The 20,505-nt window shown below is 36.8% G+C and overlaps 1 protein-coding gene across 2 annotated transcripts in view; it reads left to right on the top strand.

Annotated features, from left to right (window-relative positions):
- The window catches only part of ELMOD1 (ELMO/CED-12 domain containing 1), an 81,514-nt gene extending 61,471 nt beyond the window's left edge, over window positions 1–20,043 (top strand). Inside the window, exons 9-14 of one of the 2 annotated variants that reach the window (XM_006833795.1) lie at window positions 553–686; window positions 4,275–4,343; window positions 4,959–4,982; window positions 11,863–11,913; window positions 13,685–13,818; window positions 19,554–19,999. In XM_006833795.1, the coding sequence (XP_006833858.1) occupies window positions 553–686; window positions 4,275–4,343; window positions 4,959–4,982; window positions 11,863–11,913; window positions 13,685–13,818; window positions 19,554–19,726 (585 nt within the window). In that variant the 3' untranslated portion in view covers window positions 19,727–19,999. Of the gene's footprint in view, window positions 1–552; window positions 687–4,274; window positions 4,344–4,958; window positions 4,983–11,862; window positions 11,914–13,684; window positions 13,819–19,553 lie in introns of both variants that reach the window. The other variant, XM_006833796.1, reaches the window with a different exon arrangement.
- The last annotated feature ends 462 nt before the right edge of the window (window positions 20,044–20,505 follow it).

Raw genomic sequence — 20,505 nt, forward strand, 5'->3', positions numbered from 1 at the left:
TATAAAGTGAGATCAGAATTGGAATGACGATGGCCTCAGAAATTTCACTATTTTCCCTTTCCTTCTGTACTCAAGTACTTTTGAGGGCTTCAAAGAATTTCTGTGGGATATGAATATCAATAATTTCATATTGAAAATTAAAACAGGAAATAGCGTAACTCTAGTATACATAAGCACACATTTCATTACCTTCAGAGCAGTGGCATCATTACTTGTCGCATAGCTTCTGGAACACTGCACTGAACACTTGTGAGATAATTTGAGAAAACAAAAGAGAACATCTTACATTATTATAAAAATAGCTTTTATTTCCCCAACCTCCTGAAAAGTTTTGGGATACCTCCAGGAGTCCTTAGATCATACTTTGAGACCTGCTGTCTTAGGAAATATCAAGATAGTCCATATCTTTAATTCTTTTTCTTTCATTTTTGCATATATTCAGCTTTGTAGTGTATAAAATCTGATCACAAAAAATTTAAGAAGATAATAAAAATAAAGAAAAGGTTATATATGTGTGCATATACACAGGGTCATTCTCTCTCTTGTCTCCAGTTATGGACATTTTTGAAGCCCAATACTCCACTGGAATCTCGGATTTCTAAACAATGGTGTGAAATTGGTTTCCAAGGTGATGATCCTAAAACAGATTTTCGAGGAATGGGACTTCTGGGGCTGTACAATTTGCAGTAAGTGAAATGAAGAACAGTTGCCTATTAAAGTTATATTCTGGTCTCCTCATACTGTTTTGAAATGGCAAAGTTATTAGTTCCAAAACTACTTTCCAGAAGATTCCAAGAAAACATTTAAGTTATTTGAGAGGTAAATCAGATTTATAAAATTTTAAAAGCTACTACCGTCTTGCTTTTATTTCTATAAACTTCATGGATTCTAAGGGTCCTATATCTAATGTATTTGTTTTTTATTATGAAAAATTTCCAGCATACACAAAAGCAGAGAGAAGCTCGTAAAGAACACATTTATGAACATCCAGATTCAGTAATTATCAAAGTTTGCATAATTGCCTACTTGTTTCATTTTTGGCAGAATTCTGTTAATGAAAATCATATACAGTTTCTCATTCTACCTGTCATACTTTAATACGCACCTCTAAAAATGTGACTATTTCTACATATTAACCCCAGTGACTTACTACACCTAACAAGATTATTAATTGTTATTATTCATAATAATATGCAGTTCATATTCAAATTTCCTAATTCTTTCAACATTGTTTTTTTACAGTTTGTTTATTCTCATTCAGATCCATACAATAGCTACACATTGCATATATAGTTGTATCTTTTGACTGTCTTAACTAGAGCAGTCTTTTCTCTCTTTCTGCCTTAGCCCTACCCCCACACTTCCTGGAGGGATTGGAATCTTGAGGAAGATTACTTGTCATTTGCCCTGTACAGTGTTTCGTGGGCTACATTTGTCTATTTGCACTTGTATCCATCCTCAAATTCCCTGAAAATAGGCAGTATTAGGAAAGGCTTGAATAGTTTCTGATTCACATCCCAGTAGGAAGTGTGCAGTGCCACACCATTCTCATTACTGTGTGTGGTGATAAAGGGTCTCAGGAATCCCAGCTTGATGGTTCCTATGTAAAGTCCCCCATCAACCTTTAATCAAATGGTTTCTTCCTTCAATGATCTTCACTCACTAACTGAATTATACAAAAAGTGCATTTCTAATTCTATTATGCTTCTCACAATTTCTAGCTGAAATTTTGTAAAGGCCCAGTTTCCTTTATAAGCTAGGGTTATTGGGGTTCAATAAAATAACAGGCAAAATAGATGCTCTTGTTTTTAGACTTTAGTTACCAATATAGAATAAGAAGTTGGTGCCCTAATTCCCTTTACTGGTGATTAAGAAAAGTTTTCTGGGTTTTTTTTGTTGTTGTTTTTTCCTTTGGCTCTCTAATTTTAAAGTATATAAAACACATGTGTTTTTATATATTTAATGTGATTCAATTAAAAGTCGTTATTTTTTGTTGCTTAAATACAGTCATTGTTTTAAAAACCAAAGGGAGCCCTTTCAAGTTGGTTCTGTGTCCTTTAGACACTACCCTATTAGTGATGTATTTTCAAAAGACATTAAGCTTTAGTCAAGTTTGGTGGCACCCATTTTTTTCCCTTTATTTTAAATTTAGAAGGTTTAATAATCACACATTGTTTTCTGAAATGTGTTAAAAACACTACATTGGAATGTAATGTGAATGAATAGAAAATAAATTTTAATGACAAAGGTGGAGTCACAAATAAGAAGGTAAGATGAAGATTTGAACAAGTGGAGCTGAGACAATTGGTCTTCTATTTGGAAAAGTTATTCAATTAACTCCCTTTCATCTCAATTCAAAATATGTAATATGAGAACAAATCTTTACAACTTTTAGGAGAAAACCTTTAAAATATTAGAGTAAGTAAGAATCTCTTTAAGATGCACAAAAAAGCATAAATGGTAAAAGGAAAAAACAATACATTCACATACTAAAATTGAAAAAGTCTGTATGACAAACACCATAAACAAAGTAAAAAGATAAGGCAAGACCAATACAAAAGTGGCAAAAGATTTTCATCTGGTATATTCTCTATAGGAAAACTTGTCTTATATATTAGAGGACATATACTGGACCAAGAAATTTGAACAAGCAAAACATAAAAGAGGAAATCCAGATGACCAACAAAAGTATGAAAAGAACCTCAATTTTATTACTAATCATGGATGTGTGTATTAAAATTGCTGAGTTTGGTGTGAAATTTTCTGAGAGAAAATTCAAGAGCTTATTTTACCCATTAGATGTATGCAAGAAGTCTAGAAACATCAAATTATATAGTAATATGATAGTTTTATTTTATAATTTGTGTTCATGAATTTTTTTTTTTTGGGGGGGGGGATTCATAGCCTTCTCACTCACATTTTATTTCTCACTGCTTCATGCTTTATTCCAGTGAGGATGAGATGGGTGATATTTATTGGTCTACCTCAAACCACAATCTGAATTGTATATAACTAAAAGACATATTTCAGGTATTCAAAGGTCTTTGGCTATTTCTGAAGTCTGAGTGTTCTTATTGGTTATCTCCTCTTCAGGTTCAAGTTTCTTTCCCTTCCAAGACAGATACCATCTCCAACAATAATGCATAACTGTGCACATATATACATACATAAGCATGTTCCTTTTTCTTCACCTGGCTGCCTTTATTTTCTCAGATTTATCCAGGAAATTCAAAGTTCCTGCAATTTTTTAATGCACAGTAATTAAACTATTCATCTCACCCCAGTCCTTTCAGACAACATATCCAGTTTGTATTCTCAATCAGAGAAACTAATGGAAGTAAAAGGTAATGCCATTTACACTAGGGAGAAATGGTCATCCTGTTCTAGAAGCAGTTCCAAGTAGTTGTGGTTTACAGAGCAGCAGTGCTCATAAACTCCATGAAGGAAAGGATATTTTTGTCATGTTCACCACAGTAACCTCAGTTCCTAGAAGAGTGATGAGGACATTACAGACTCATAATAAATACAGATAGGAAAAATTTCAATGGATTAATGAGTCATCCTTTCACACTTTAAAAGATGAGTAAAAAGGCAAGAAATGCAAATAATTTATTGGTTAGTGTGGACTTGAAAGTTCTGCTGACTCTGGTTAATGGAGAGTTAATGAAGTATTTTTAAGAATATATAGATTTTTATATTACTAGAAAACTTCACTATCCTTTCTTCCAAAACAGAATTTTACTTTTTAAAACATCTCGAAGCACTATATTATCCACTCATCCAGAATTCAATTATCCAGTGAATACTTTGCAAGAAAAAAAAAAAAAACATTTGAAATGAATCATCTCCCAGTTCCTCAAGTCTCTTCTCTCTACCCCTTGATCAAGCTACAGTCCCTCATCATTCCTCTTACAGAGTTTCTGCCTCCTGAGAGGCCTCAAACACCAAGCTATCCTACCCTTCATCTATGTCTGTTCTAAATAAGGATATCCTTGACTCTCTGTGGAATGGTAATGCTCATAAATAATATTTTCAATACTATTGGATACATTTCTAAATCTGAGTGGGTTTCACAACTGCTTTACCAATGCCAATTCTATTCAGAAAATTCTACTTTCAAAAGCTGTTTTCTGAAGGAGCTGAAACAATAAAACTATGATACTCATATGTCAATGTCCAGCTTTGAAACCAAAATGACCTGAAATTGAGTTGAAATGAATGAATTTCTCGAATTTAGAGTTGTGATCTCCTTTCTCCCCCACCCCCAACTACAGGTATTTTGCAGAAAGGGATGCTACAGCAGCCCAGCAGGTCCTCTCCGATTCTCTTCATCCAAAATGCAGGTAATTGCTGGGAAAAACAACAACTGATAAGAACTCTGGTGCTGTAAGATAAATTATCGACCTCAAGGTTGGCTTGAATCATAAGGTTGGCAGTTCAAACCCACCAGCTGCTCTTAGGAAACCCTGTACAAGGTTGCTATGAGTTGGAACTGACTCAAAGACACTTAAAAACAACAACTTCATCTCCTATACTAATCTGTAGATGAGATTCTCAGGGTAATCAATCCACCAGAAGTGAGTCTTAGAGCTGTTTTAAACAAGCTCTTTGACAAATGCTGAATGAGAAGGTTAAAACAACCTAAATCCAGGATTTAGGACTTAAAAGGAGCACACTTTATGAGAGATGTGAATTTAAGGAGACTGATAATGCCACTGGTTTCCAGGAAGACTGAGGTGTAGGCATGGAAAAAGAGGAAGCAATCTAAGAAAAAGTTCAGAGATGAAGGAATCCTAATGGAGAAGGAGAGGGGAAAATGGAAGTCGGGGAGAATGGAAGTCAGGGTCCATCTGAGTAATTTCTGAGACTTTTGTTGTTCTGTCAAATTCTAGATTTTAAATTATTTGTAGTTTCATTTACCTTTCTAAATTTTTTTCCCTCTAACTGATTACATGAAGGGATATCACTAAAGAGGAAATAAGGTATTTTTTTTCCTTTGCTTCTGTGTTTTGTTGCATGTGTTTTATTTTAGGCTAAGTACAGTAAGATTTTTTTTAAAAAAGGATATTAAATTCATTAAAACTTTTCCCCAAAGCAAACATTCCCAAGGTTTTTTTCAATGCCCAATTTTTAAAAAACTTTTTATTGTGAATTGAGTGAAATTTTACAGACACACACATCAGTTTTACATTTAACAAATCACACACTTTGTTTCATCTCAGTGATGGCAATTCCCTCCATGCACCAACAGTTATCCCACTTCCTCCCTCTGGTTCCTATTTCCATTCCACCCACCTACCCACCCCTTCTCAACTTTGCCCTTAGTTACATGTGGCCCTTTTGATTTTGGATGATTGATCATTCAAAATGATCCACTGTGAGCATTTAGGCAGTGTTTTAGAGAACTGAAACCCAGATTAAGACTACCTCCGTGGAAAATGTCAAAGAGCCTTTCTACAATCATGACTGTACTTGGGAGGAGAATCATTTTTAACACCTCATCTGAAGGCTGAGCACCTCACCACATAGTGTCTGACTCCAGCTGCTCTTTAGGGAGGGCACTTTATTTGTTAAGTTTTACTGCAAAGAGCAAAAATTGTGTACATCTTTGGCTTTTGTGACTAGTGCTGCTATGAAAATTGGTAACAAGTATCTGTTTACATTCCAGCCTTTGTTATTTGTTGGTTCATATGGTAGTTCTATGCTTAATTCTGAATTATTTTCTGTAGTTTTGTTCTTGCTTTTTTTAGCAATCATGATTTTGTATCTATTTTTTTCCTCTTAAGTCCAACAAGTTACTTGTTATTCTTCATGTTTGCTAAATAAGAAATTTTATCACAATATTCTCAAATGAGGGGGGGGGAAGATTGACCACCTTAGTATTATAACTTCATTCTAGCTCCAATTTGGCCAAGTTTTATTAAATTATATTGTTGTTGTAGTTATTAGGTGCCATTGTGACCCCTATGCACACAGACGAAACATGCACGATCCTGGGCCAACCTCACAATCATTGCTACATTTGAGTCCACTAATGCTGCCACTATGCCAGTCCATCTCGTTGGGGGTCTTACTGTTTTTCCCTGACCCTCCAACTGTACCAAACATGATATCCTCTTCCAGTGACTTGTCCTTACTGACAATATGTTAGAAGTATGAGAAACAAAGTCTGGCCATCCTAGCTTCCAGGGAGCATTCTGGCTGCACTTCTTCTAACACAGGTTGTTTTGTTCTTTGAGCAGTCCATGGTACTTTCAATATTCTCCTCCAACACAACACCATAGCTCAAATGCATCAATTCTACGGTCTTCCTTATTCACTATCCAATTTTTCATGCGCATGAGGTTATTGAAAATATCATGGCTTGGGTCAGGCGCACCCTAGTCCTCAAAATGACATCTTTGCTCTTCAACACTTTGAAGAGGTCTTGTGCAGCAGATTTACCCAATGCAATACATTACTTGCTTTCCTGACTGCTGCTTCCATGAGTGTTGATGGTTGATCAGGGAAAATGAAGTCTGGCAACTTCAATCTTTTCTCCATTTACATGGATGTTGTTTATTGGTCCAGAGGTGAGGATTTTTGTTTTCTTTGCATTGAGATGCAATTCATACCAATGTCTGTGGTCTTTGATCTTCATCAGTATTTTAAGTCCTATTCCCTTTCAGCAAGCAAGGTTGTATCATCTGCATATTGCAAGTTATTAATGAGCCTTCCTCCAATCCTGATACCATGTTCTTCTTCTTATAATCCAGCTTCTTGGATTATTTGCTCAGCATACAGATTGAATAAGTATGGTGAAAAAATATAACCCTGGTGCACACCTTTCCTAATTTTAAACCATTTGGTGTTCCCTTGTTCTGTTTGGACAACTGTCTCTTGGCCTATGTGCAGGTTCCTCATGAGCACAATTGAGTGTTCCAGAATACTCATACTTCACAATGTTTTCTGCAGCTTGTCATGATCAACACAATCAAAAGCCTTTGCATAGTCAATAAAGACAAGTAAACATCTTTATGGTATTCCCTGCTTTCAGCCAAGATCCATCTGGTGTCAGCAATGATATCCCTTGTTCCGTGTTCTCTTCTGAACAAGGCTTGAAACTCTGGAAGTTGTCTGTCAATGTGTGATTGCAGCCATTTTGTATTATCTTTAGTAAAACTTTACTTGTATGGGATATCAATGATTCTTTCCAATGATTTCCTCATTCCATTGAGTCACCTGCCTTTGGGATGGGCACAAATACAGATCTCTTCCAGTCAGTTGGCCAGGTAGTTGTCTCCCAAATTTCTTGGCATAGATGAGTGAGTGCCTCCAGTGCCGCATCACTTTGTTGAAAGACTTCAATGTGTATTCCACTAATTCCCAGTGCATAGTTCTTTACCAGTGACTTCAGTGGACCTTTTACTTCTTCCTTCAGTATCATGAGCTCTATATCATATGCTACCTCTTGAAATGGTTGAACAGCAACCATTTCATTTTGGTACAGTAAAACTCTGTATTTCTTCCATCCTCTTTTGATGCTTTCTGCATCATTCAGTATTTTGTCCATAGAATCCTTCAATACCACAAGTCGGTGTTTGAATTTTTTCTTCAGTTCCCTCAGCTTGAGAAATGCTGAGTGTGTTCTTCCCTTTTGGTTTTCTAACTCCAGGTCTTTGCACATTTTGCTATAATATTTGACTTTGTCTTCTTGAGCTGACCTTTGAAATTTTCTGGTCAGCTCTTTTACCTCCTGATTTCTAACATTTGCTAATTTAGCATCGCTACACTGGAGAGCAAGTTTCAGAGTTCTTACTGACATCCATTTTGTTCTTTCCCTTCTTTCTTGCCTTCTTAATGACCTTTTGCTTTCTTCCTGTATGACGTTCTTGATGTCATCGCACAACTCTTCTGGATTTTGGTCTTCAGTGTCTAATGCATCAAATCTGCTCTTGAGATGATCTCTAAATTTAGGTGGGGTATATGAAAGGTCATATTTTGGCTCTCGTGGACTTGTTTTCATTTTCTTCAGCTCCAACCTGAATTTGCATATGAGCAGTTGATGGTCTGTTCCACAATCTGCCGCTGGCCTTGTTTTGGCTGGTGATATGGAGCTTTTCCACCATCTCCTTCCACAGATGTTGTCAGCTTGATTTCTGTGCATTCCATCTGGTGAGGTACATGTATATAGTTGTCTTTTATGTTGTTTAAAATATATATTTGCAATGAAGAAGTCATTGGTCTTACAAAATTCTTATCATGTGATCTCTAGCATCATTTCTATCACCAAAGCCCTATTTTCCTATTTTCCTACTGATGCTTCCTTTCTCTTTGTTTCCAACTTTTGCCTTCAAATCGCCAGTAATTATCAGTACATCTTGATTGCATATTTGATCATTTTCAAACTGAAGAAGTTGATAGAACTCTTCAATTTCATCATCACTGGCTTTAGTGGTGGTTCATAATTTTGAATAATGGTGGTATTAACTTGTCTTCCTTGTAGGCATATGGATATTATCCTATCACAGACAACGTTATACTTCATGACTGATCTTGATATGTCCTTTTGATGATGAATGCAATGCCATTCCTCTTCAATTTTTCATTCCTGACATAGCAAACCATGTGACTGTCAGATTCAAAATGAGCAATACCAGTCCATTTCAGCTCACTAATGTGTAGGATATTGATGTTTATATATTCCATTTCATTTTTGACAGTTTCCAATTTTCCTAGATTCATACTTCATACATTCCATGTTCTGATCATTAATGGATTTTTACAGCTGTTTCTCTTCATTTTGAGTTGTTCCCCAGCAACAAATGAAGGTCTGGAGGGCTTTACTCCATTCACATCATCATGGTCAACTGTGTTTTAAGGAGGCAGTTTTTCCCTGGTCGTATTTTGAGTGCCTTCCAACCTGAGGGGCTCATCTTCCAGAACTATATCTGACAATTATCTGGTGCTCTTCATCATGTTTCTATATTTAATAATCTTGTGTTGACCGTGTACCACTGCAGTTCATAAGGTTTTCAGTGATTAAATATTCAGAAGTAGTCCGTCATTCCTTCTTCCAGATCTGTCTTCATCTGGAAGCTCATCTGAAACCTGTCCACCATGGGTGACCCTGCTGGTATTTAAAATACAGGTGGCATAGCTTCCAGAATCACAACAACTCACAAGCCACCACAGTACGACAAACTGACAGATGAGTGGTGGTAAATTATATTACACTCCCCAAATTAACATCTATAATCTTTAATAAGGTGACAAATTCATTTTCTTTATCTTTTAGTTGTTTTAAACAAAATATTAAGATCACTTTTTGATACCTGATGTGGTTAAAACCAAGGTATTTAAATTTTTCTGAATTGCATATTTTTGTCATGTAAAGACTTTAAACTCCAATTAAAATTGGCTGGGTGTCTTATGTGCATTGTCAGGTGAGGTGCTATTTTCCTGGAGGAAAAGACATGACTCCTCCATAGAAATGACAATAAGCTTAAACTGGTTTTTGATTACTGTTGGAGGGGGGCTAATTTTGTGTATGTGTGTGTATGTATAGACATACAGATAACCCTATCATACTGTGTCCCTCAAGCTACAATAAAGTTAAATAGGTGAAGTTCATATTTTAATTATTTCAAATTGATGGTACACGTGACTCATACAAATCAGAATGTTTTGGAGGTACGTCTGCCCTTCACCAATTCCTGCAGGAGTGAAATATTGACCAATTAGATCATCAACTTAGGTTCTGTCAGGCCCTGAACATTTCAGATGTTTCACAGGGAAAATACAATGTATAATATACTCTGCAACTTCTCCTGTAGTAAGCGTTAGGCATGACTACTCTGGTGAACAGCTATCTACTGGGTCCAGAAGTAACTTGAAGAATGAAAGTGCATTCAAGTTTAAGAGGAGAATTTGGGCTGTTAGGTTTTTCTTTTATTCCTGAAGAAAGAAATTCATTCTATTTTGGTCAAGATAAGTAACCAAATGAGTAGAAGTTGTTTGGCTTTTTCTTGTACTACCAATGTGTTTAGACATTTAACTCTACAAAAATGCTATGAATTTATAAAGCTTTATTGAAGAGAAAATACTCTACTGCTGTTGAGTCAATTCGGACTCCCAGAGCCCCTGCAGGATGGAGGAGAACTGCTTCCTGGGACTACTGAGGCTTTCAGTCTTTACGGAAGCAGACTGCCTCATCCTTCTTTCGAGAAGCAGCTTGGGGGTTGGGACCACCAACCTTTCAGTTAGCAATCCAGTGTTTAACACACTGTGTCACTAGGACTACAGTTGATTAAATAGATGCTTATACATTTAAGGAACCCTCGAAGGAGCTCTGGTAGCGTAGTGGTTATGAATTGGGCTGCGAACTGCAAGGTCAGCAGTTCGAAACTACCAGCTGTTCCATGGGAGAAAGATGAGGCTTTCTGCTCCCGTAAAGATTTACAGCCTCGGAAACCCTGTACAGGGTCGCTATGAGTCAGAACTGACTCCACGGCACACAGCCACCACCACCGTAGCATATTGGGTTATGTGTTGAACTGCAGTTTGAATCTACCATCCAATGCACAGAAGAAAGAAGAGGCTTTATAGCCTCAGAAACCCTAGACAGTGTCTCTATGAGTGGGAAATGACTTGGCAGAACACCACCACCATTGTAAATTTCACATTTTAGTTAATATTTAACATTTTAGTTGGGATATGAGCCTTGTAAACTAAAAATCTCCTCTTTGGTTGGTTGGCAGCTATATTTTTAAATGAGGTGGCATATTTCAACATAAATTAAAGGGAATTGCTTTGAATTATAGAAAGTTGCATACAGAGTAGGAAGTACACTTACTTACAACACTAGCTTTGCATCATGTTTTTGTGGTTGTTTGCTGTGTATATTATGCGTGTGCCTTTTAATGCCATGTTTGCAGCGTATTCTAGAGAATTCTCTTCTCTCCTATTTAGGTGAAAGCTAAGTCTCCATAACAACTCTAGTTTAAAATTTTACTCAGTTAAAATGTTATGGTCATATTTTAGGGTCAGACACTAAATAAATGTTATATTAGTCACAGAGAAGAATGGAACATGGTTACTGTCCAGAAGACTTATGGCAGTATGGAGGGCTGGGAACAGGGCTAGTTACCAGGAATGCTAAGCATTGCAATGTGAGGCAATGATTTCAATACGTAGAACTCTATCTCCAAACAGTCTTATTCACAAGCTTAAATTATAAAGCACATTGTAATGGAACAACTGTGGTCTGGCTGATTTAGCATAGTCAGATGAACTGCCATGGAACTCATTGGAATAAAATTTTTACAATCCATATTTTCTTCCTCCTTCCATTCTAACTTCCTTCTTTTCTTCCTTACTTCCATTTTTCCTTCCTTCCTTTCTTCTTTTTCTGGTACTAACTCAATCACAAATTGACTATATAACACGGTATCTGCTATGTGACAAACCTCCAAATTAGGCTAGCAGCATGAATCCCGTGAGATAATACCAAACAAAATGCAGTGAGGATCATGAGTGAGTGAGGTGGTATATTAGAAGAGGAGAGATGCCAGGAAAGGATCCATGGAAGGATGGTGTTTGATAATTACTGATACTGTAAAAGAAGATCTTAAGGTTTGTTCTTTAGGGCAGTCTCTTAATAACCATGGGTTAGTAGCATGATTCTTAATAATTCTGGAACTCCACATAAATTTTATTGTGACTTTTTAAGTTGGTGACATTAAATTGATTAGGATTTAATAACTGAGTTATAGATATCTCTGCATCTAGTTAACAGTTTTATCATGAACATTGAAAGAGAGAAAGCATCAGAGTCAATCTTCAAAAAAGTTAATTCATTTATTCATTCATTCATTCACTTAGCAAATTCAGCAAAACAGAATGGGAGAAGAAAAGGATGGATAAAGCAATTGGGTGAGTGTGTGCTTTCATATATAAGGGGTTGTCAATCTAAACCAGACACAAAGTTAGTCAGCAAAAATGTCTTCAGAGCTTTGAAAAATAGCAAGGAAGAAAATCCACTTGTCCAGGTGGGAGCATATAGTGCTGTTGAATGTTTTAAATGGACTCATTTATGTGTTTGGGACCTTATTTGTGTGGTTATGTATGATATAGAGATAGAGATATAGAGATAGAGATACATAACTTGGCGTTATATTTATATAGACTGGTGTAGTGCTACGGGTTAATGTGCTGGACTACAAGGTCAGTTTGAACCACAAGGTCGGCGGTTCAACCTCATTAGCCGCTCCTTGGGAACCCTACACAGGGTCGCTGTGAGTTGGAACTCACTGGATAGCACTTAAAACCAACATCAGATAATATCACTTTCCCTGTGGTTAGCTAGTAACATACAGAAAGCTATAAAACTACATTAAAATGATTTTCAGAAATCACCATTTAGAATTATATTTGGTTGAAAAAAATTTTTTATTTGGTAATGTTCTCTTAAGGATTTCTATTAACTACCAAAAAGGAGTCCTGGTATGGTGCTGTAGGATAAGCACTGGACTGCTAACCACAAGGTTCAAACCCACCAGCTGTTCCTTGGCAATCCGGTTAAAACAATAACATTAAGTACCAGACTATTAAGTAAAAATTTACCTTAGAAGTTTTGGGTTGTTTTTATTCTTATAACATTTGTCATTAAAAAACTTTCTGAACCAGGAACTTCTTTGGCACTGTAGACAAGCAGTGTACCCGTAAAGGTTTACAGCCTCAGAAACCATATTCAGGGTCACTATGAGTAGGAACAGACTCACGGCACTGGGTTTGATTTTTTGTCGGTTTTTTTTTTGTTGTTTTGATGAGCAAAGAGGACTAAAAAACTCTGTCACCTTAGATTTCTGATAGACATGTAGAAAACTGACTAAAAATTATACGCTTAAGTGTTAAGATATGTATTTTAAATTCTTTCTCAATTTAAAAATAGTACATAATTTATTATAGAAAATATAAAAAGTAAACAAAAAATGATCTCAATTTTATTCCTCTATTATACCCAGTATTAATATTTTGTAGTATTGCATCCTAGCCTTTTTTTTCCATGCACATATGTGTGTAGATAATGAAAGTTGGCTAGTTCTATGCATAAGTTTTATATTTTGCTTGAATGGTCTGTAAGAATATGGCTTTTATTAACTGCAATATGCCATCATATGAAATCACCATTACTTATTTCATCATTCTTCTTTTTAAGGCTATTTGAATTGTTTCCATGTTTTTGCCATTATAAATAATACTGCTATAAGTAATCTGGAGTCCTGGTGTGGCACTGTGGGTTAATGTGCTGGACTGCAAAGTTGGTTTGAACTGCAAGGTTGGCGGTTCAAGCTCACCAACCACTTCTCGGGAACCCTATACAGGATTGCTATGGGTCATACTGACTCGATAACACTTAGCAACAACAACATAAATAAATAATCTTGTGCATAGAGCTTTGTCCACATTTTCCCCCCTATATTTTTAGAATGGAATTATCAAGCCAAACCTATGAAATCTCAATTCTCTTTGTACATATGACTGAAATTTTCTCTTATACAAAATTTGTGCTTCTGATAGGATAGAGAAGGAAGGGCAATCTGTCATTCCAATGAATAATTTCATAGTGATTTTTAAAATCATTTTTTGAAATGTTTATTTTCTGTATGTGACACACAGTTGGTTTTGTGGCTTATTTTTTCAGGTACTCATTTGCAATTGTGGGCATCAATATAACTGATCTGGCATATAATCTTCTAATTAGTGGAGCTCTCAAGACCCATTTCTACAACATCGCCCCAGAAGCCCCAACATTATCCCACTTCCAACAAACGTTCTGTAAGTATCCTATTGCTCAATTGGCAATTTAAGTTTGTTTCTACAGAGCACTCGAGGCCAGTGTAGAAACTGAGAGATCTTTGTTTTTGACTGCCTGAGGCCTTTTGAACTTCTTCCTTTAGTTCTGATATGCTTATTTTTTCATTCAAACCCTTGCACTTGTACTCTCATACATACAGGCATCGTGATTTTTTCTCTCCTAGGTTTTAGGTAGTATCTAATGTATCAGCTTTTGGTCTGATTTGAAGATATCATGGGTCTTTCTGTCTGTCTCTTTCCCTCTCTCTGATCCAGAATGACAGTGAAGAGATACTGATAGGGTCTGCGTTGAGAAATCTGACCAGCACAAGAGAAAAGACCTAAAGATATTAACCTCTGGATCTCCCTAATTCAACAGCCAAGCCATACCACTGCAGTGATGCTTATATGTGCTCAGAGTGTTCAATCAGCTTTGGGCCCAGTTGGGGGTTTTTTGGTCAGAAATACTTGCATACAACTCAGATATCTGAGTGTGGTGGTTTAAAAACATGTCTACAAAGTCTTTGACACTACTCTCATTTAGAATTAGGGTTTACGTGACTCCCCTCACCCAAACCCCTTGAATCTTGGCTGACCTTAGTTGACCAAAAGAGTGTGGCAGAATTGATACATGACTTCTAAGTCTAAATCAGAAAACGCTTTTGCCTGTTTCTTTTGGGGCCTGAGTTGTGCATAGGGTCACCATATGTCAGAACTGGCTCAATGGCACCTAACAACAACAACAACATGAGATCTGATAGAGGAAGATTTTTAAAAATGGAAAAGGCCTTGCAGGGATTATTCAGTCTGGAAAGTTGGGGAAAGCCTCCCAGTGCAAGGACCACTTTAGCTTAGACATAAAGGATGAGTGGCAAAAAATAATGCAGTGGTGTCTTAGTGGTCCAGCCAGAGAGAGTGACACAGATAAAGACCACAAACAAGAGAGTATGGTAGATTGAAGAAACAGAACATGGAGTCTGAGACGGAAGCTAGCTTAAAATGAGTCAGGAAATGTAAGGGAGTAGGGGAGAGACCTTCAAGAACTTTGTAAGCCATGTTGAAGAGCATAAATATGAGATAAACAAGGCTCCTTACTATGTTTCTCTAGCCTCTTAAATTTACTCTATTCTATATTAAGACGTTAGGGAAACTGGAGAAGCAGTTTTGCAGGAAAACAGAATAAATTTAGTTTTAGGCATATTGAGGGAGAGTCCTTTTGGGAAATTCATATGAAGCATCATAGTGGACAGTGATCTCTGGAACTGAAGAGTTTAAAGGAATCAAGCTGCAAATTGGATGTCATCAGCATGAAGGTGAAAACCAGAGCCACACAGTGGATGAGCTCCCCAGGAATCAAAGTTAGACTCATAAGGAATTGACATTTATGGGCAGGAGTATTTACTTTGTTTGTGGTTGTATCCTCAGCACAGAGCTGGGTACAGAGGAGGTACTCAGTAACTGCTTGTTGGATGGATGGATAACACACTAAAATGGTAGATGGTATCCTTTGTAGGAGGAGGGAGAGTCTTAATTTATCTGGAAAGATTTATTTATCCTTGGCCTGGATTGACAACGTTTCCAAGAGAAACCTAAATGATCAAGCATACAACAGGATTATGCGTTTTTCAAAGGCCCCACCAGGGTTTGGAAACAGCAGAATTCTATGTGGATTGGAGTATAAGCAGAGGGAACGAGACTTCTCTAGAATAGCCTCACTGTGCCCTGACTTGATGTTCCTCCATCAGACATGATCAGGCTTGTACATCTCTTCTGTAATACTCTTGCAATTACCTGTGTCATTGCATATGTCTCTGCTCTCCACTAACTGAATGCAGTGAAGCAAAACCAAGACACATTCAAGCAATAACAAGCTACAGGCTTGAGATGGAAAACCAAATTAGTATTCAAAATGAGTATTTCATCTAGGTGAAAGAGTGAAAGAATATAATAGCTCTATCCTTCTGATTTAATAGTATTATCCAGTGGACATTGCACTGCCAAGGCAGTATGTTACAAAAATTACATTTAATCTAAAGCTCCACTGAACATACAGCCCCATTAAAATGAAGTGAGGTTGAGTGCAGTGAGCAGAAGGAAGTATAATGCCCCGAAGAGAAAAAGGACTTATCTTTTCTTTAACCTTCAAAATAAGAAGCTAACTCTTCAATAGAAATGAGAACAAAAGAGGAACAGAATATACTGGAAAACACAGCCTGGTGGACTAGTGGAAAGTCATCTGGCTTCAGGTCCTAACATCAGCTTCCAGCTGTAATAATGTAATTGTGTGCATTCAACGATCTTCTCTAAGCCCAGTGCACACACACAGATGTACCATCTGCACTACTGATCCACAAAGCTGTTTTAAGAATTACGTAAGAGAATGAACAATGGCCTGCCTTCTGTTTCCTATCTGTACTTCCCACACTACTTCGTTAGCTTCTTTAGTTACCATGTTGTGCTGAAATCATCTCCCTGTATCCCTCTTTCCAAGAAATTGAGAATTGAGGATCTCAAGAACTCTACTTCTTGCATCTGCAGCACCTAGTACTATGCCTAATATATATTTGTTGGAAATTCAATTAGCCAGCTGGATTTTTGGATTTTATATAATGTCATATAAATGAGTAAAGTTTTATCATTTTAGCATATATCTTGGCAACCATGCCACCATTTCTGTATTTTGGCTTAGATCATGGTACATAGTCATTTTCCTGATGAGGTAGAGAAAAAGTTCTAGGGAATCTGTCTGCAAACTTTACAGCTTGACTTTTATAGACTTAAGAGACAGGATCCTAAGAATGGTCTCAGCTTGTGAGCCACTTTTATCCCTACTCTTTCTGTAACCTATTATAAAACATTTCAAGTCATTTTTCTACAATTGAATGTAAGTTAGAAAAATGGGGAAACCACAATGTCTACATCCTTCTAGATTGTTGTACTACATTAGATCTTCTTTACAATGAATACCAATATGCCTTTATGTTGTAGGAAAGTGAACATTTTTATGCACATTACTGAAAAGTGAATTCTTCATTAAATGATGATTTTCCACAGTTCCTAGGTATCATTGTCACTAGGAGTAAAGAACTTGTCACTCATGAGATATTGTACAGATGTATCATGGATGATTTTAATTCATAATATAGGAAAACTGACTACATACAAAATGACTCAGGTTTGTTTATTTGAGTCTAGAAGCTAAGTTGGGAAATTTACGTTTGTATTTTATATGACAAGGGAAGGAGACACTACAAATTATCATAGCTTTCACTTTAAAGCCATAAAAATTGTAATATTTAGAAGGAAGCCAAGGAAATGTAAAAAGAGAACACCTTCTGGACCACTCATTCTCAAACTTTGTTGTTGTTGTTAAGTGCTGTCGAGTCGATTCCAACCCGTAGCTACCCTGTATAGGGTTTCCAAGGAGAAGCTGGTGAGCTTGAACCACCAACCTTGCAGTTCAAATGACTTTGCAGTCTGACGCATTAGCCCATAGCGCCACATAAAATTCACTTTGCTAAATTGCAATTTCAGGCTGAACCTGGGAAGACCTGCATTTTTAACAAGCACCCAGGTCATTCTTGGGCTACCTTCGGATTTTGCCCAGTGACTGAGATGGACAGATGGCTGGGTTCTTTTGGTTGATAAAACACTGAGATGATAAGATTCAGGTGCATACACTAAAGCAGCCAGGATAGCAAATGAACTCCCAGTCATGGCATGAGAGAAATTATAAAGAGAAATGGGATGCCCAATGTGGAAAACAAATTATCCCAAACCATAAAGCACACTTCAAATATATGAGTTGGAAAGGGATTGGATTTGCTCATAAAATACAGGACAACAGGTTTTGGCCAAGTGTGAGAGAGAACGTTTTAAGAATCAGAATTCAGCATCTGTGGAACAGGCTTAATGTCAGTGTTGACACCAGGATGCTACCTCAGGGAAGCCATGCCACCAGAAAGGCAGAGATGAATGAAGTGGCTCTGGGGATCCCTGAATACTTCTGATTTGGAGTTTCTCTGATGTGGCCCAGTTGCTATGACAATGGTGGTAGGCCCAGACTTGAGTAGCTCAGAGGCCAGTTGAATAAAGATTGAGGTGTATCCCTACCAGAGATATTAAAAGCAGTCCTATTTCATTTAATTTGTATGGGGGTCCCTAAGAGACATGGAAAAAATCAAAAGACATACATAGTAAGTCCTCTCTCTCATTATTCTTCTCATTTGTAGAGAGTCTATGTACTGAACAATGTACAAACAGCTGTGTGATGAGGTGAGTGAGCAGAGGGATGAAGCTATAGAAGAGAGAAACCAACATCTGGCAGAGTGTTAGGGGGAGGTGACTTCTAATTTTGTTTTATAGTGAAACATGAATCAAGATTTTTAAAATTTTGTTTATGGAATTATGTGAAAGGTCCCCCACATATATAGCCAATTACCAGAAAATCTTTAGGTATTATTTAATTTATTTTTTTTGCTATTAGAGTTGAGTATGTTTGTTCCAAAATTCTCTTTCCATGGCTTCATTATTACTACTGCTCTCTTCTATTTCCATCTACACATGGATGTGGCGGAGCTAGGATTCAAACATACTTTTCCAGAGTCCTTGCTCTAAACTACTGTTTCCCACTGCCGTCTAAAGTGAAGGAGTCCCTAGATGGTGCAAATGGCTAACAACTCTACTGCTAACTGAAAGGTAGGAGGTGTAAGCCACCCAGAGTCACCTTGACAGAAAGGCCTGGCAGACTACTTCCAAAAAATTAGTCATTGCAAACCCTATGAAGTACAGTGCTCCTCCAACACACATGGGTCACCATAAGCTGAAATAACCTCTACAGCACCTCTTTTCTCCCGTAAGCCTCCTAACGTTAAGACTTAGAAAGCTTTGTGAGTGTATGTATTTACACTAGAATTATCTCCTTAAATAATCTTTTATATAGAGAGACACCTAAGCTTGCAGTGAATTTATTACATGTGAATGTAATCTCATTTCAAAAAATTATTCACATTTCAGTTTAAAGGTGGTTAAAGGAAGGAAACAATGGGGAACAAACACAAGGGAGAGATCCTTGTATCAAATAACAACTATTCCAAAAACGTTTTCCAACCCAGACCATTCATACATAACATTTTTGAGATATGAAAGTATTTGAATATAAAACTACTCCAGAGTAAGGAAGTCTTATTAACAATTTCATGTCGCTGAATGACCAATCTGTGTTGAATTACAATTCTTATTGTCTATTAGTAGATTGTCAAAATGCATTTGTATAATATGTCAGAGTAATTCAAAATTTTAGTCAAATCAAATACCAAGAAGAAAAAAAGGCTAAGCAGAGTAATTTCAACATATTAAACCATTATGTTAATTTAATTCGAAAGGAATGATGAAGTATTCACTATTGGCTCTTCAGAAAATGTTCCCAATGTGACTCACATTCAAGAGATGGTAGAATTGCTTTGTCTTCTTGCCAAAGAAGAATGAGAATAATTCTAGGACTACTTGCGAAATTCTACAGATCTATAGCTTCTACTGAAATGTGTTTAAGGAGTAATCTACGACCATAGTATGATTAGCTCCATACTGATCTCTTTTCCGAGCTCCATGGTTGCTAGTATTTGGCCTAACTTCTCTTTCAACATTCGAGATGATTTTGAATGTAATCGAAGACTTTTTTTTCTCCTGTGTAATTATCACTGTATTATCTCTAACAGGCTATTTGATGCATGAGTTTCATAAGTTTTGGATTGAAGAAGACCCCATGGACATCATGGAATTCAATCGTGTGCGGGAGAAATTCCGTAAGAGGATTATAAAACAGCTGCAGAACCCAGACATGGCATTGTGCCCACATTTTGCTGCCTCAGAAGGTTTAATCAACATGTAGTTGCCCACGCTGGTTTTAATGGATGCCCTGGAACACTGCCTCATTGTAGTGTTAGATCTCTGCTTAGGTCCCAGCTCACACACTGAATGCACACAGTGATTGTATGCATGCCTTTTGACACAGTATTTTCTTCTCTTGGTCATAACTATCAGATCCCCAGATCCCACTGTTTCTGGAGTGAATGTTCATATTGTGGCATTATGCAGTGTTACATTTTGCCTTTACACCCAGGTATGGAGAGAGTTTTCTATTTTTTTAGATGTTTTTCCCCCTCCCTTTCATTATTCACCATTAAAGAATTGTATTTCTCTAGCTGTATTTTGTATGTAAGATGTTTAGCTGAATCTTGTTCTGTGAAAACCTTTTAATGTATTGATATGTTTCACAGCTTCTGCTGCTAGCTCTCCAAGCCACATTCAGGCTTGGATCTCATTCTGACAAACTATAAAACTTTAAAATAATACAGACACATGATACACCAAACTGTTCTTACAAACATCACTGTGCTACACAAAAAATGCAACGAGGCTTACAACACGCAAACTTAAGTTGAAGCTGCTTTGGTTTGAAATGCCGCAGAATTACATTGTGATTTGCTTACCCCCAGTTACAACTGTGGCTTAGTCATCTGGATATCAAGTTGTTTTCTTTCAATAATTTCACTGATTTAGATGCTTAAATGTGCTTATGATACTTGGAGCCTCAGAAAAGGATGCGTATTTTAAATGCTGAAAAAAATCCTTCACTGCCTGCCTATTGCTGAACTCTTGAGTCACACC

This window comes from Chrysochloris asiatica, unplaced genomic scaffold (assembly GCF_000296735.1).
Source record: "Chrysochloris asiatica unplaced genomic scaffold, ChrAsi1.0 scaffold00008, whole genome shotgun sequence".
Taxonomy (NCBI): Eukaryota; Metazoa; Chordata; class Mammalia; order Afrosoricida; family Chrysochloridae; genus Chrysochloris; species Chrysochloris asiatica.